Source organism: Leishmania mexicana, chromosome 24, assembly GCF_000234665.1.
Source record: "Leishmania mexicana MHOM/GT/2001/U1103 complete genome, chromosome 24".
Lineage (NCBI taxonomy): Eukaryota > Euglenozoa > Kinetoplastea > Trypanosomatida > Trypanosomatidae > Leishmania > Leishmania mexicana.
Window position 1 is genome coordinate 165530 of NC_018328.1, and position 16061 is coordinate 181590.

General features: G+C 61.7%; 3 protein-coding genes across 3 annotated transcripts; all 3 read left to right on the forward strand.

Moving 5' to 3' along the window:
* Positions 1 to 3302: 3302 nt before the first annotated feature.
* Positions 3303 to 6965, forward strand: LMXM_24_0480 (hypothetical predicted Kelch-domain protein; the record flags this gene model as incomplete). The annotated part of the gene is made up of 1 exon (XM_003875811.1): positions 3303 to 6965. The coding sequence occupies one exon, from the start codon at positions 3303 to 3305 to the stop codon at positions 6963 to 6965; it is 3663 nt and encodes a 1220-aa protein (XP_003875860.1).
* A 1401-nt stretch (positions 6966 to 8366) lies between these two features.
* On the forward strand, positions 8367 to 13718 carry LMXM_24_0490 (conserved hypothetical protein; the record flags this gene model as incomplete). The annotated part of the gene is made up of 1 exon (XM_003875812.1): positions 8367 to 13718. The coding sequence occupies one exon, from the start codon at positions 8367 to 8369 to the stop codon at positions 13716 to 13718; it is 5352 nt and encodes a 1783-aa protein (XP_003875861.1).
* Positions 13719 to 14651: 933 nt separating this feature from the next.
* LMXM_24_0500 (conserved hypothetical protein) lies at positions 14652 to 15368 on the forward strand (the record flags this gene model as incomplete). Its single annotated transcript, XM_003875813.1, has 1 exon — positions 14652 to 15368. The coding sequence occupies one exon, from the start codon at positions 14652 to 14654 to the stop codon at positions 15366 to 15368; it is 717 nt and encodes a 238-aa protein (XP_003875862.1).
* Between the last annotated feature and the right edge of the window lie 693 nt (positions 15369 to 16061).

The window sequence follows — 16061 nt, forward strand, 5'->3', positions numbered from 1 at the left end:
TGCCCCCACCCTCCCTCCCTTGCCTGCCGCGAGCCAACGACGACGCGTACGAAAGCAAGTGCGAGCGTGTGCAACAACATAACCGCCCCCCACCCCCCACCCCTCCCACACACACACACACACTTGCACGCAAACTCGAACTTATTATCCGAAACTTCTCTTTTTCTGTCTGGTTGTTTTCTGCCTTGACGTGGCGACGTCTCCTCAAAAGCGTTCTCGCCTTGGAGAGCGCACCGCACGCGCCGCTTCTTCCGTGGATTGGGGCGGGGCGGGGGTCAGCGGGTCTGTGACTTCTCTTTCTCTGCGTGTCTGCGTAAAAGGGGTATCATCGTTGTCGAAGCAGAAGAGCAGCGTAACAGAACGGGAGCGGGAGCACGTCGAACAGAGGCACTTGTGCGCGGACCGAGACACAGCGCATACACGTGCGTGATCGGAGGTCTGACCACCTGGCGGTGATACGGTGTGATTCGCATCTGTTTTCAGTCTGTCTGCAGCGCTTCTCCTCTCCTGCCTACGCCCTGCGACCGCGACGACAGGCGACGCTCCGCCGCATTTCGGTTCGCCCGATTTCTCTATTCTGAGACGTCGTCGTTATTTTCGCCGTCGTGTGTTGCTGTAACGAAACACACTAACACCAACCGTTGGAACGAGCTCCCCACCTACACCCTGCCACGTACCCTACGCGAACGCGTCCGCCCGGGCTCACACACGCTCACACACACACACACATACATACTTCATTGATTCCGCTACCTATCCCTCTCTCCTTCTCCCTTTTCTCTTCTGCACCCGCCGCCTATTTCTGTTACTCAAGCGTCTGCCTGCGTCCCGCCATTGGCTTGTGTGTGTGTGTGTGTGTGCCTCTCTATCTTCTCCGCTTTCCTCCGCCCCTCGGTCTACCTGACGACCATAGACCCGCCTTATCCATGCGCAAGCGCGAGTGATCTGGTGCGTGTGTGCGTGTGTGCGTGTGTGTGTGTGTGCGTGTGTGCGTGCCGTTGTGTGGACTTCTCCTGTGTAGGCGGTGTCATTTATATCTATATCTATATCTATATATATATATATGTATGCTCGGCCTCTCGCCCCCCCCCGCCGCCGCCGCCGCCGCGCCCTCTCCGTGATTTCGTCTCCTTACTGTAGCCTCATCGTGTGTCTGCGCTTCCGTTTTTATTCTGCCTTTGTGGTTGTTGCTGCTTCGACGACGACCTCCTCCGCCTCTGCCCCGCCCACCGCCCACACGAAAAGGGAGTCTCGACAGATCACCGTCGTTTTTTCTTCTCTGTTTCCGTATCTTTCTCTCTCTCTCTGTGTCCATTCATTATTGTTGTGGTTGCGCTTGTTCGTCTTCTCGCGGTCCTCCTTCGACGTTGCCCTCAGCACCCCCCCCTCCCTCCCTCCCTCCCTCCCTCCCCACACACACCCGCACACACTCCCCTCAGCAGCACCATCACGCCCATCACAACTATCACCACCCCTGAGCGCAGCGGCTTCCTTCTTGTATTATTTAGCTTTGCATCTGGAGTTGCTTTTTTTTTGGTTTCGCCTGTTGTGTGTGTGCGCGCGTGCGTGTTCACTTTGCCCGTTTGTTTTCCGTTTCGCTGCAGCGTCGGCAACACGGAAGGGAGGCGAGCGCGGAACGATACGCCGAAATAGGCAGAGTGCATACACAAACGGCTAATCCGCCATACAGCCCAAAGTGCGGATTTTAGTGTAGCAGCAAAGAGCTGGCGACGCTCACGCGCGCCGCATCCACACAGACAGACAGAAGTGGAAGAGAGCTTTAGAACAGTGTGCGAGGGGGGAAGCAGACGAACAGCACGAAGGTTTGCTTCCTCTCTCTCTCTGTGACACCCCTACTCCGTTGTAGCGCCACAAGACTATCTGGGTGGTGACTGCTGCAAGCGTGCTTGTACTTTTCTGGTTGGTGCTTTCGTTTGCCTCTTCTAAGCTCTGTAGCAGCTGGAAGCAGGTGTGGTGACCGGAAATCACGAAAGCGCTCCTCTCTTCGCTTGCGCACATTCTTTCTTGTACCCTCCTGATTATACCCTTCGTGGGCTTATCTGTGTGGCTGCGTGCTCAGGTAGCTGTCGTCCCCTCCCTCTCTCCTCCCTCCCCCCCCCGCACACACACGCACACTGCTGCTGCTGCTGCTCTCTCCTTCTCTATATATACAGTTTAGTGTAGATCAGCGGATCTCCTCCCCCCCCCCCCGCCTTTCTCTCGGCAGCCAGCCCCACACCCGTACAAAGTCACGCGTCGACGCCATCTCTTTTATCGCGCCTGTCTGTGTGCGTGCGCGACGTTTCTTTTTCGTTATTCCACCCTCCGCTGTGGTGCATAGCGACTGTATTTTCTTCTGCATATTGGTATAGCTGCCCTGTGTTGTGCTGTTCTTGGTCACTCGATTACGAATACGAGCACAGCAACGGGCTGTGATAGCTGGCTGTGTGGGTCTCTCTCTCTCTCTGTGCGTGCGTGCGTGTGTACTTGGCGTGTACTTGGCGTGCATCTGTGTAGGTATTTCTCTCCTTAGCTCCCTTATCTCGCATCTTTCTCGTGCGTTTTTTTTTTTTGTTTGTTAATCGCTCATCGCCCACCGCCACCCAAAATTCGCGCTTCTCCCCCTCCCCCTCCCCGTCTCCGTGGCTGGTTGTCTGCTTGGCGTTTTTTTGTTTTTTTTTGTCCTTTCCATCTCGTACCCATCGAGCTCTTCCTATATTACCTCCCTCCTCCCCCCCCCCTCTCTCTCCCTTATTACGCCGCCCGATTGCATTAGCTTCGTGTATGTTTGTATGTCCCTGTGACACAGCGGGTATTGTCGTTGTCGTGTGTCTCTTCCTGTTGTTGTTGTTTTCTCTTTCGTTACCGCCGTACGTTGTGTGTAGTGCGCCTGATTCTTTCTCTTGCAGCGTGTGAGGTGACTTTCCTGCCAAGTACTCGCGCAACGACGCGGTATTTATTATTATAGTAGCGGTGCTGGTGGTCGGCTCTGCCGTCGCCGCCGCCGTCGTGTCTTGGTGGTGTCCTTCCTTCTTTGTTCGGGCGCGCAGCTCCCCCGCTTAGAACTATTACCATTATTTTTCTTCACGTTTTGTACTGTCATTGCTGTCGTCGACTTCTGCATCGTCGTCGTCGTCATCCGCGACGAGGGTGACGTGTCCGTGTTCGCTCTACTCGGGACTGGACTTCCTGCCACACACACACACACACACACACACACCTCCCTCAAACACCAGGCCCCCCTCCATACCCTCCTGCTTCCTCTCACCTCGGGCGAGTGCGTATGGTGAATTCCGTGAGCAATGGATATCCAAGTTGAATGCACGTCGTCGATTGTGGCAGCATCTACTGGCACTCTCGACACCCCGCCGCCCATGATCTGGGCTGCAGGGAATTCGGCGCCGAGGGGACATGGGAGTCCCAGCAGTAGTTGCACCATGGCGAAGGGGCAGCGGATGCTCTCCTTCCCCTCCTCTCGCCGAGAAAAGTCCTACCAGCGACCGGAAAGTACAACGCACGCCAGCAGCGCAGCCGTGACGGCAGCGGTAGCGACCACATCCGCGCTTGCTTTGGACAGCGCCCTCTGCGATATGGGTGTGACGCAGGGGTGCAGGCAGTACATCAGCGATGAATGCAAGGAAGAGAAGCGACAGTACTTTCTCCAGCAACGGTGCCCGCAGCGCATGTCGTGGGTGCGCATCTGCGGCAGCGGACTGTCGGCGATGGCGTCATTCGAAGAGTCCGCAGCCAACTCCCTGCGCGCCTCGCGCTCGCTCTTGAATGTGATCGCGGCGTCGAGCGGCAGCTGGGGGGAGAATCCTCGTGACTCACTCGCCACCACCGGGCATGGCGGTGGGGGTCACAGCACCAGTGGCAGTGACAGCACCGTCCCGCTGCAGGATGCCAGCCTTAGCAGCAGTGGCAACAGCGTGGGCGTGGACATCGAGGGTGTCCTGCAGCCCCCGGCGCGCTTCGGACACACTGCCGTCCTTTACAAGGACTCCCAGATTCTCATCTTCGGCGGCAAGTCGAGCGAGGAGCACTACTTCAACGATGTCTACCAATACGACGCGTCGACGCGGCGCTGGAGCTGCCTACAGGAAGAGTGCACCGACGAGGTCGCAGCGGCGGTAAGCGCTAACGAGCAAGGAAGCGCCAGTCCGTCGTACGCGTCCGCCCCGCCTGCGTCGCCGTTCTTCTCTTCCCCGACCGCGTCACCGCTGGCGTCGATGCGATGGGTCGAAGCAGGATTAGTGGCGGAACCTCCTGCCGAAGCAGCAGCAACAGATGCACCCTCACCGCACTACCGCAGCGACTCTGCCAACAACAGCGGCAGCGAGGAGAGCAGCGCCACCCGGCGCTGCGCAACCATCTCGCGTGACTTCACTTCACATGTCCAGCAGAGCACGGTGGTGGACGGGGCACTGGCGGCCAGGGCAGGCAGCCGCCACGGCAGTGCTTCCCGAGAGTACCACTCGCTCTCGGAGGCAGGGGCGAGACGGCGTCGGCGTCCCGCGGGACGAGTCGGCCACGCCGCTGCGCTGTACCACGATACGATGTACATCCTCAGTGGGGAGCAGCTGGGACGCTACTTTGATGACATGTGGGCGCTCGACATTCCTAGCCTGAGCTGGAACAAGGAGTGCGGACTGCCCTTCTCGCCGCGCAAGGGACACACGATGCACCTGCTCCCCGCCGACTTCACCGCCACTCGCGCCCGCCAAGACATGCTGGTCGTGTTCGGCGGCCTCGTGAAGGCGTCGCGTGTGCGGCCGCGCCCTGCGGACCCGGAGCTGCCCACGCTGACCCAAGGCGACCCGGACTTCGCCTGCGCCCCGACAAACGCCGTGCTGCTCTACTACCCGACGCAGCGGCGATGGTGTCAACTGAAGACGTGCGGCGAACAGCCCTCCGCGCGCTTTTACCACGTCTCCCAGCTCATCACCGGGACGGCGCTGCTGCTCGTGTTCGGCGGGCGCTCCGCCACTCCGGCGCAGGCGGGCAACGGCACCGCTGCCGCCCCTGAAGGGGCGTTTCTTAACGATATGCACATCCTCGACGTGTCTACCGGATTTTGGCGCCACATCCGAGATGTCACCGGCGATATCCCGTCGCCGCGCATGTGCGCCGCGAGTGTGTTCGTGAACGACACGTTTGGCGTGTTTGCCGGCGGCGGCGACACCTACTGCGAGGATGCCTTCGAGTTTTCCCTGCAGAGCCGTCGGTGGCGGCGCCTGAAGCCGAACAACCAGCCGGCCTGCTCGCGGCCTACCGTCACCTACACGAAGGACCGCCTCGTCTTCTTTGGTGGCTTTGCCCCGCGGACTGGCGTCATGAGCTGCACAATGGAGCTCTGCCTTTCCCCGCTGTCGCTCAAGAACCAGTGCCTGCTGTGGTGGAGCCGATGCGCCTTCGAGAAGCACATCCGCTCCTGCACGAAGAGCCGCGCGGCGGAGATGGAGGATAAGGCGACTGCGGCAGCCGCGATGGAGCGCAGCGGGAGCGGCTGGTGCACAGGCTGCGGTGGGCAAGTGACGCTGCAGTGCAGCCCTGCTGCGACAGCTCACAGCAGCCCCATCGCTACACCGCGATCGTGGGGCGTCAGCCACGGGTTCCGCCGTCCAGCTCCGTTGCGCGTGCCAAGCTTTGACCAAAGCGGCACGTCATCCGCGGCAGCCCCCGCATGGGGTGGCGGGCCGCTAGCGGCACAGTCGTCCGCCCGTGGCGCTCTAACGCTGTCCCCGACACCGTCGTACTCGCCGTCATCGCCGATTGTCTTCTCGCCCGTCGCAGGTGGTCCGAAGTCGACGCCGTCGCGTCAGGACGCAGCCGGTAGCAACACGAACCCCACAGGTGGCGGCACAGTCCATGCGTCGGGTTGTGGTGGAACGGCGACGGCGTTCTGCTCGCCGGCCTCCGTCGCACCGCCGGCACACAACCTTTTTCCCTCTCGCCCTGGCACGGTGATCAACTCGTCGTGCAGCCCCAGTCAGGCTGGGAGCCCGGCGACTGTTTCCACTGCTGCCTCAGCGGCACAGACACATCTGTGGCCTCACATGGGCACCGACAGCGTCGTCTGTGGCGGCGGCGGCAGCAGTAACAACAACAGTACTACAGTGCACACCCGCGGCAACGCCGCACTCGCGGTGGCGGACGCAAATGTGGTGACAGGGTCCGCTGACGGCACGCGACGGTGCTCGGTCCCGTCCCCCGTCCCCGCCCTCTCCCACTCGGCGGCAAGCGCGTTCTTCTGCTCTGCGCCTTCACCTTCCCATACGGCAGTCTCGGGCAGGTCGTCGCTTCCACCCCCTGTGACCGCCACGGGCGAGCAGCCCGCGTCGGCGTGCTTCATCACGAACTGCGCTCGCCACCTTGGCGGCTACGTCGCGGCATCCTTTCCCCGCCTCACCAGGTGCAGCCCAAATCAAGCGCCTCCGCCAGCCCACGCCGGAGGGCCCTCACCAGCAGCGGCGGTCGTGAACAGCGGGCGCAGAGGCGGCAGTGGAGGTGCTGGCAGTGGAAGCTGGTGTTTCTCTTCGCATATGCGGTCACCGGCCAGTCCGTTGCAAGGGCGCGCGATTCGCGTGGATGTTGCGCTTCCTGGTCCCTCGCCGTCCCCACAGCCCCCGTACGACTCCAGCGCTGGAGTCGTCGGGTACCGGCAGTCTTCGCCGTTCGTGCACCGCTCCAACAGTATCCCCAACGGCGGCGGCTCCGCCTTTGCCATCCTTCAGCAGCAGCCGCTCACGTCAACGCAGGTCACCGAATCTACCTCTAGCCGCGCCTCCTCAGCTCACAGTACGCGCTCGGCATCGATGATGTCGGCTGCCCATCTTCCGAATACCTACGTGAAGCATACGATCCAAAGACTGGAGGGGTTGACCGGGCCATACCTGCTCCAGGCTCTGGCAGCCAGGTTGAAGCGGCATGAGGCGGAGGCGAGCACGGCCAAGCGGACACTGTAAAGAAGGTGCGGAGGGAGACCACGGTAGCGCAGGTGCTTCTCTGCGTGGCTCACTGCCGCACGACCACTCTACCTGTATGCATCCGTCGTAGAAGGGGAATGATGAAGTAGGACGTGCACAACAGTCGTCACGGCAACAAAGCCTGTCGTGCTCATCCTCCTGCACCTCGCTCCCTTCTTTCGCATGCCTCTCTCGCTCTCTATCGCACTCTTGGCGTGTGTTTGGTGGTGACTGCGTCCCGAAGGATGCGGCGTGTGTGCGGTGCCTTAGCGTGTTGTCGGGCGTTATCACCTCTTCATATCTCTGTCTGTCTGTGGGCATGCGTGTGCGTGTGCGTGTGTGTGTGTGTTTTCCGCTTCTCCCACGGAGAGCGGTGCTTGTGCCTGTATGCTGCTCCGGAAGTGGGTGTTCGTTGGCATCATCGCGAGGTACTCACAGCACACCATCACCCTGGGCCATGGACGACGCACATGCACATCCGCCACGCGCACGTCCCCATCGCTACCCACCCAGCTCGCACTTCCATTTTCGCTCTATTACAACCTCTACCCCCTTAACACCCCTCCCCCCTCCCCCACCACACACACACACATCAATAGGCGTGCCTGTGCTTGTGCTCGTGTGTGTGTGGGACTGAGGTGCGTCTTGTGTTGCGTGAAGAAATGTGTGCGTGGACATGTTCTTGCCTTCTCTGTGCACATCGGGCTCGTTAGCCTTTTCCATCGCTTCCCAATGTACGAACTACAGCCAGCAGACAAGTGGGATTCGCAGCAAGAAACACGCTGGCTTCCCGTGCCGTGAAGTCCTGAGCAAAGGACGAACGTCGCAAAGGCGCTGTTTTACTGCACAGCGAGAGGAAGATGGGGGAGGGGGGAGGCGACGACTTCCCGGTACCCTCGGTCCTCTATCCATCACCCACTGCTGACGTTGTCTCTCCCTCTGTGTGGGTGTGGGTGTTGCCGCGCAACCCCACCCGACCCGATCACTGCCACCGCTTGCCTTGAGGATTGTCCGCTTCTCAAGTGCTTTGGTTCTCGCCTCTCCTTCCCTCTGGACGGTGCACCCCCTCTCTACCGCACATACACGCACGCATGCAGGCACGCAACAACACAGTAGCGTACGACTTCTCTTGCGCCCCCTTCCCTCCCACCATCCATTCATCCGCTCCCCACCACCACCACAGCCCCCCTCCCCCCACACACACTGTCACTCTCCTTTGTGTGTGTGTGCGTGTGCTCGCACGTGTGTAGCTCATTGTGGTTTTTCTTCTGTATTCATTTCTCCTTGTCGACACTTCATTCTAGGGGATCGTTGCTGCACGCGTGGAGGCAGCGACTAAGCACACGCGCACGCAGGCACCTGGAGGCGTGGGCTGCCGCCCCTCTCTCTACCTCGTCTGCCATGTCCGCGCGGATGACAACGTACGCCAGCGTGACCTTTGATCCTCATGGTGTTTCAATGAACCTGACGACGGCATCAGCTGCGGGTGCGGAGTCTTCGGCAGAGATTGAGCAACTCCGACAGAAGCTGTCGTTGGGTCTGCAATGCCAGCCAGAGCTGCGGGAGCTGCTCGAGCTCTGCGGTGAAAGCAATGCATGGACGGTGGAGGAGGCGATGCAGCGACCACACACGATCACCACCATCGAGCTCTTCCTCCTCCAGGTGCCCCGTGTGCCACTCGTGCAGTCCTTTCCCAACCTGGTGACAGTGAAGTTCATGAGCATCGGCCTGGAGTCGATGGCCGACTTTGCCTCACTCGCCCACGTCGAGGAGCTGTGGCTGTCCGACAACGACATCCGCGTGATCGAGGGCTTGGATAAGATGACGCGGCTTCGGCGCCTGTACCTGCAGGGCAATCGCATCGAGTCGCTCAATGGGCTGCCGCCGCTGCGCCACCTACGCGAACTGTGGCTGTCGCGTAATCGGCTGTCCGCTCTCACCCACCTCACCCCTCTTCGAAAACTACGCTCGCTCTACGTCTCCTGCAACCCGCTGGAGAGTCTCGAGAACGCGTTCTCCAAAGACATGTCACACTTGCACGAGGTGAACCTGAGCGGATGTCACCTCAGCTCCATCACTGAGCTCCGCCACCTCCAGCAGCTCCCCTGTCTGCGAAACTTGTGGCTGCTAGACCCGCTCTTTGGCGACAACCCGATCTGCCGCCTCAACAACTACGTGACTCTGGCCATCTCCATGCTGAGCTCCCTCGACATCCTCGACGGCAACTTTGTCACGTCGGAGCAGCGCTCGGTCGTGGAGTCAGTGCTGCACAGGAAGCAGTTGTACTACGCCATGCGGACCCAGATGCTGGACACCCAGATCACACTTCTTGCGCGTCACGCCGAGGCCTGTGCGCTCCGTCACACCCGGGACTCCGGCAGGGCGTTGCTGAAGTTGAAGTCCTGCGTGCAACCGATCGAGCACGAGCTGGCTGAGCGGGCCATCTATCACCTGGATGACAAGCACGGCGCCGGCGGCAGCAGCGGATCGCTCTGCGCAGTGGTGGCCGGCAAAGACAAGAGCGGCGACCACGCCGACGGAGCCCCGCTTGTCGTGCCGACGGCAACCCTTGAAGCGCTCGGACGGCAGCTGTCGCGTGCGATCGGCACCCGCGAAGTGCAGGAGCGCAAGACGATGCTGAAGCTGGCGGAGGCAACACAGGCGGCAAAGTTGCAGGCGCAGCTGTTGAGGGAGCGCTTCGCCGTGGAACTGCACACTGCCGGCAATGTTCGCCTCGAGAACCTCTCACCCGGTCATGAGGCGTACGTAGCCGCCGTAGAGCTCGTTCAGGAGCGCTTCGACAGCGCCATCTTTGGCGAGCGCTGTGGGATTTCGGGGGTGGAGGTGACGTGCGTGCGGCGCATCCTGAACCGCGGCCTCCGCCTGCGCTTCGATGACCGGGTGAAGGAGCTGCACGTCGACTTGGCGAACCCGCAGCTGCGCAACCGCTTTGTGGGCTTATTCGGTATTGTGCCCGTGACCCAGCAGGCCCAGAGCGCTTGCCTGCAGCACGTGCTGCTGAGCGGAATGGCAGCGCGCCTCGGAGCGCCAAGCGAAGACAGCAAGAAGAGCGGCGTCGCGAGTCAGGCGGGTAGCACGCTGTACCAGCCCGTGCCCGCAGAGGAAGGCGTGCCCCTTACAAACAGCCTTTTCTACGCCGATGAGGAGCGGCTGTTGAGCTGCTGTGCCACCACCGGCGGAGCGAACCGTGGCTGTGAGTCATCGCCGCTTGTCTCGCAGCAGAGCTACAGCACTGCCCCGCTCTCGAGTGGGAGTGAGGCGAGCACGCTGTGCCGCGGTCAGGTGGTGCTCTATCGCGTGTACCTCGGCAAGACGGTGCACGCCCTCGGTGGCGGCGGCTGTGTAGGGCGCTCCACATCGCCGCCCGCCTCCTTCCTGAAGCAAAACGGGCGTGTGTGGCGTAAAGACTATGGCGCTGACACCTGTGCCGCCTACCGCCTCCTGCCAAGCACCGCCACCGCCACCACCCAAGCAGGGGAGAGCGGGAGTGCCAGTGCCCAGTCGTTGCCGTCGCCGTACATGTGGTACTGCTTCGACCGCGCTCTTCTCCTGCCAGACTGCGTTGTGGATTACACGTATAGCATGCATAATAGCCCTCTCACGCAACCCTCGCGATCACCCACGCCAGCAGGCGGCGGAGCGTCGTGGATGAGCCGGGCAGAGGCTATGACGTTGCTCACCGGGCTCCCGCTGCCGCCGATGGTGGCATGCGAAGCGAGCAGTGCTGACGCGGACGACAGTCAGCAGAGTGACAAGGGGATGGACGCCCTCGAGGATGTCCTACACTGCGGCGAGCCGCTGCTGCAGTTTATTCGCTGGTGCAGTCCGCCCAGCAAGCACGCGCGCTCCCGCGGCACTGCCTCGCACGGCAACACCCTGCAGCAAGTGGCCGAAATGGAGACGAACGAGGCTCTGGCGAGTGCGCACAAGGTCCTGGGAAAGGCTTGCATGGCGCGCCTTCTGAGAAACGGTGCGGTGGACGACAGTGCGGATGGGGGCGATGATCGGAGCAATGGCGCTGCCGCCAACCCGCTGCAAGCACGACATGTAGAAGAGTATGCGGCACAGATGTGCGTGAACGGGGCACCCCTGTCGTTGTGCGTACTGCGCAGTAGAGGCATCACAGCTGTCTTACAGGATTTCGCGTCGCCCCTCTGTGCGTCCATCACTACGTTGGACCTGGCGCACAACCGAATCACCTCGGTCTCGTGGTTCGCCTTGGCTAAAGAAGCGCCACAGCTGCAGCGGCTCAACCTCAGCAGCAACGCCCTTTCTCATCTCCACCTCGACGGCAGTGCTTTGCCCTCACTGCGGTTTCTAGACGTGAGCAGCAACGAACTCGTGAGCGTGACCGACTTCGCGGCGATTCGCACGACTGCGGGGGCGCTGGAGGAGCTTGTCGTATACGGCAATCCGTTTCTGCGGAACGCTGATGGGCAGGAAGCTGAGGCGCGCCTTTGGTTGTACTTGCTCCCGCCGCCAACCTCAGCGATGGCGATGGCGGCAGGCGGCAGCCCGGCCATTGTGAAGCTGAACGCGCACTCCATTGGGACGTACCCCGGCACTTTGGCTTCCCAGCGATTTCGCCGCGCCTGTCTGCTGCCAGGAGGACGCGCGACCCCGCAAATGACCCGCGTCACCGCCTGCCTTGTGAAGTCCGTCCAGCAGGACGAAGCGCTCGGCCGCGCAGCGGCCGGCCTCTTCTCCATAGAAGGCGACACGACGCAGGAGAGTTGCTTCGAGCAGGTGGCGGTGCAGCTGGAAATGTCGGCAGCGGCTGATGAACTAGAAGCGCACCTCCGCGAGGCATGCCAGCACCCACCGGCTGTCGATGAAGCGCGTCCCTGCTTCCCCAGCGAAGCGATCGGTGGGAGCGACCTGCCGCTGTCGCCGTCGTTGCTGTCGTGCTTGAATGAGTGTCACACGTTCCGCTGGAGCCACGGCTTGCTGGACGGCCCACGTGGACTCGTGGACCTCTTGCCGAATCTCTGTCACTTGACGCTGCGCGGCCAGGCACTCACAGATGTTCATCCGCTACTTCTCCTGCGTCGACTCGAAAGCCTGAACCTGGCGGAGAACCACCTCACCGAGCTGCCCTGCCTGGAGGAACTTAAGGCGCTGCGCGAGCTAGTACTGGACTTCAACGAGCTAACGACGCTCCCTCTGACTCTTGGGCCTCTTCCGTCGCTTCGCATGCTCAGCGCCTCCGGCAACAAGATTGCGCAGGTTGACGTGAACCTCTTTCTGAGGAGCACGAATGGCACCGCTGCACTCGGCCCGCCCTCCCCTCCAGCCACGGCACCGAAGCTCGAGGCGCTGTACCTCATGTACAACCGCATCGCCGATATGAACATCATTTACGCCCTCCGTGATGTGCCGTCCCTGCTGATCCTGAACGTCGCCGGGAACCCCTGCACGGCCCCCCGCGGCGCTGCCGACGAGGACGAAGTGCGGCCGTACCTGATTCATGCGTTTCCGCAGCTGAAGGTGCTGGACGGCGTCTCCATCTCGGCCGCGGAGATGGCCAAAGCGCGTGAGGTGTACGCCGGGAAAATCAACGGCGACCTTCTCATTGAGCGTGCTCGCGGCCCTCCAGAGATGTGGTCGTCGATGCGCAGTCTTAACCTCTCCCACTGCTCTCTCAAGGAGGTGAACCTGCTGGAACCCTTTACGTCGCTCGAGGTGCTGCATCTGCAGCACAACTTGCTCGTGAGCGTCCTTGGGGTGGCCATGCTAACAGAGCTGACAGCGCTGGACCTGTCGCACAACCGTCTCGGGTCGGCGCCGTGGCGCAACCCGATCGGCGGTGCACTCAACGCCAACGGCACGGGCGCCCCCGCCGCGGCGGGTCCTAACGGAGCGGCTACGACGGCTCCGGCAGCACTGGGCGACACCCTCGCGCGCCTCAGGCGTCTCCAGTCCCTCTCCCTGGAGGCGAACCAACTCACCGATCTCAGCACGCTAAAGCTGAGCTTCCCACACTTGAAGTTTCTCAACCTTCGCTGCAACGAGCTGCAGTTCATTCAGCGCGGGCTGGAAAATCTGCCGGAGCTGCGTGAGTTGCTGCTGGACCAGAACAAACTGCGCGGCCTTGGCAGCGATTCCTTTGCCACGAACAAGAGGCTGATCATCCTGTCTGCGGAGAACAACGCCTTGCGCTCCGTCGAAGGACTGCAACGGTGCAGAGCACTGGAACAGGTGCGGCTTGGGGCAAACCGGCTGGGCGATCTGAGCGCGTTGCTGAACGATCTGCAGTCTTGCCCTTTGAAGGCCGCCGTGCTCGTGGGCAACCCCATCGCGCGCAAGACCAACTACCGCGCTGCCGTCATTGCGCGCTTTACGCAGTTAACAGATCTCGACCGGCGTGTGGTGACGCAGGACGAGCGGGACAAGGCCGCCTCGGCGCGCATGATGGAGCTGGTAGCGCCGCCGAATGTAGTGATCGACATGAACTATTTCGCGGGCATGGGTGCAGCGCCAGCAGGGTCACCAGGGCTACCGCTGCAGAACGGGTTCAGCATGAACGGCTTGGCTGGAGCCGCCCTGAACGGCGGAACGGCTTTCTCTTCGCGGGGTCGAGGAGTCACTGCGCCGGTCAACGGAGCGGCGGTGAAGCTGAGTCCCTCTCAGCCACAGTTGACGGGCATTCGTGCCGCGATGGTGCCGAACAAGCGGGGCGGGGACGCCGATCGGCTTGCTGCGAATCAACGCATTCGACCCTACCGCCGCTGAGCGGGTCTTCTCACCGCTGATGACACTGCTGACGAAGCGCACATTCTTGGTGGGCAGACGGGAGAGGTTAGATGTGGTCCACAGGACAGTGAAGCAGTGCGGTGGGTTGGGTGTGTTTGCGGGACGGTGACGGCGTCAAGATAGCCCAGGTACGTGCGTTGATGGGTGCTTGTTGCGCTGGGATGTATGCATAGTCGCCGCCCCCTCCCCCTCCCCCTATGCGTGTGGCGATGTTGCCACACTGATGTACAGCTTACGCCTGGAATATATATGTATGCATGGGTGTACATGGATTGGCGCCGAGAAATGCAGTCACAGCGGCATGGACCTAGACACAGACAGACGGAAAGTCATCGGCTGGCGCATACTGGCATGCTACGATGGTGATGAGGCAACGCTTGGGTGCGCGTGTGTTGGGGCCACAGTCCTAGTGAAGGCGACCAGGATATACGGGAAGCAAGAAGGGCAGAAGGTTCCATGGATGTCTAGAGAGAAGACGCCGGGGGAACGCGGGGAGGGGGCGTAGAGTCGGGAAAGGAACGCATCTCCGGCTCATGTGACACGCCCCACCCCCTCCGCCACCTATTATGTACATGGCACCTTTCGCCGTTACGTCTCCGACGGCGGCGGGAGGGGCACTGCCCTGCCGTCCTCATCCACTTTGCCATACCTGCGCTCCCTCCCTCTGCTCTCCCGCACTTGCGCCACATGGAAGGAAGAGGGCGGTGTCTTGCTCAAACCGGCAAATAACGCGACACGGAATACAGCGTACGCGCGTGCATTGGACGGAGCCTACTCCGCCCTCTGCCATCGCCCCACAATCGACTCACTGTGGCGCAGGCGCTGGCACACGTGTGCGCATACGACTCGCCAGTGTGTGCCCCGTAACTGTTGGCCCAAGAAACCACCCCTCCCCTTCTTTGTGGCAGCACGATGGACAAGGCAAAGACGCTGGAGATACTGCGAGGCATGAAGTTCATGCAGCGCAAGGAGGAGGCGAAGCGGCGCGCCGCCTTTGAGGTCGCCCAGCGGGACGAAATTGAGCGGCAGCTGCTGCACCCCGGCACCGGCAGCAGCAGCGCGAGCGGGGGCGTCAGTGACGGTGGCTCCTCTGCGCTCAGAAATTGTGGCGGTGGCGGACCAGCCAGGGCGACCGTCTTATACGACGATTCCTTTCCCACCCACGCGTACAGCCTGTCGCGGCGCAGCTTTACAGAGACGCTCGGCGGTGGTGATGCGATCCCGGTTGCCGCGGGTCTCGGCGACACAGACAGGCATCTGGAAGATGGCGCTGTGGAATCGAGGGTTTTGCTGAAGGACGTCGGCGAGGCGCCAACGTCAGCGGACGCTGCTCTGGGCGACAGCGAGGTCGCCAGTGACGAAGAAGTGGACGACTTGTGGGGCGGTGAGGACGTCGAAGGTGAGGTGAATGACCCAACGGCGGCCTCGGACAGACGACGTCAGGGTGGTGAGAAGACTCGTGCCTGCCGAGGCGACCGGGACCAGCACGCCTGCAGCAATGGCAGGTTCATAGTGCAGCCGTCGCTGCGCGCCCCGAAACTGCCGCGGCGTCTGCAGGAGAGCGTAGCAGAGCAGAAGCGGCGGCAGAAGCGGCAGCGCGCGGAAGAGGAGGGCGACATGGGCATGTGAATGTCGCCCACCGCGAGACTTGGGCAGGTTTCGCCGCGGTTCCTGCAACCCACACGCACAGGCGCGGGCATATCGCTGGTGAAGCTCAGTGGTGCATGTGTGTGCGTCTGTGTGTGTGGGTGGGTGTGTCTACCTGTGAAGTGTGTGCCGTTGTTGTTGTTAAAATGAGTAAGGGCGAGGAGGGGCAGAAGCGTCGCGCAGGCGGCTGCGTGTGTGTGCACTGCGCCGCGCGCACGCACGCGTCTGGGCCTCTTCTCGGTAGAGAGAGAGCGAAGCGCAGTGGCAAACACAACCACCGAGACACTCACAGTAGGTGGTCTGAAAGAACAGCCGTGGTAGGTTCCTCTGGGGGGGGGAAGTCCCGTCTGCCGCCATCGCTGCAACGGTAAAGCGAGCTATAGCGGGCGGATGCCAGCAGAGGCTTTAGCAGGCGCACAATGAAGTCAGGCGCGAAGGGCCACTCTTCCTTCGCGCTCTCCACAGTCTTGATGTCGCCCCATTCTCTTCCTCTCTTCGCCGCCGTCTTCGATGCACTCACAGACCCCCGCTGTTGCCTGTGTGTGTGCGGTTTGATTGGTGCCTGCTCTCCGTAGCGTAGGCGCTCGTGGATTCTGTCCGCCTCCTTGCTTAGGTAGCATCTCACGTGATCCATGCAGGGAGGGGTCACACGAGCCGGCATTCGCACGAACGCCT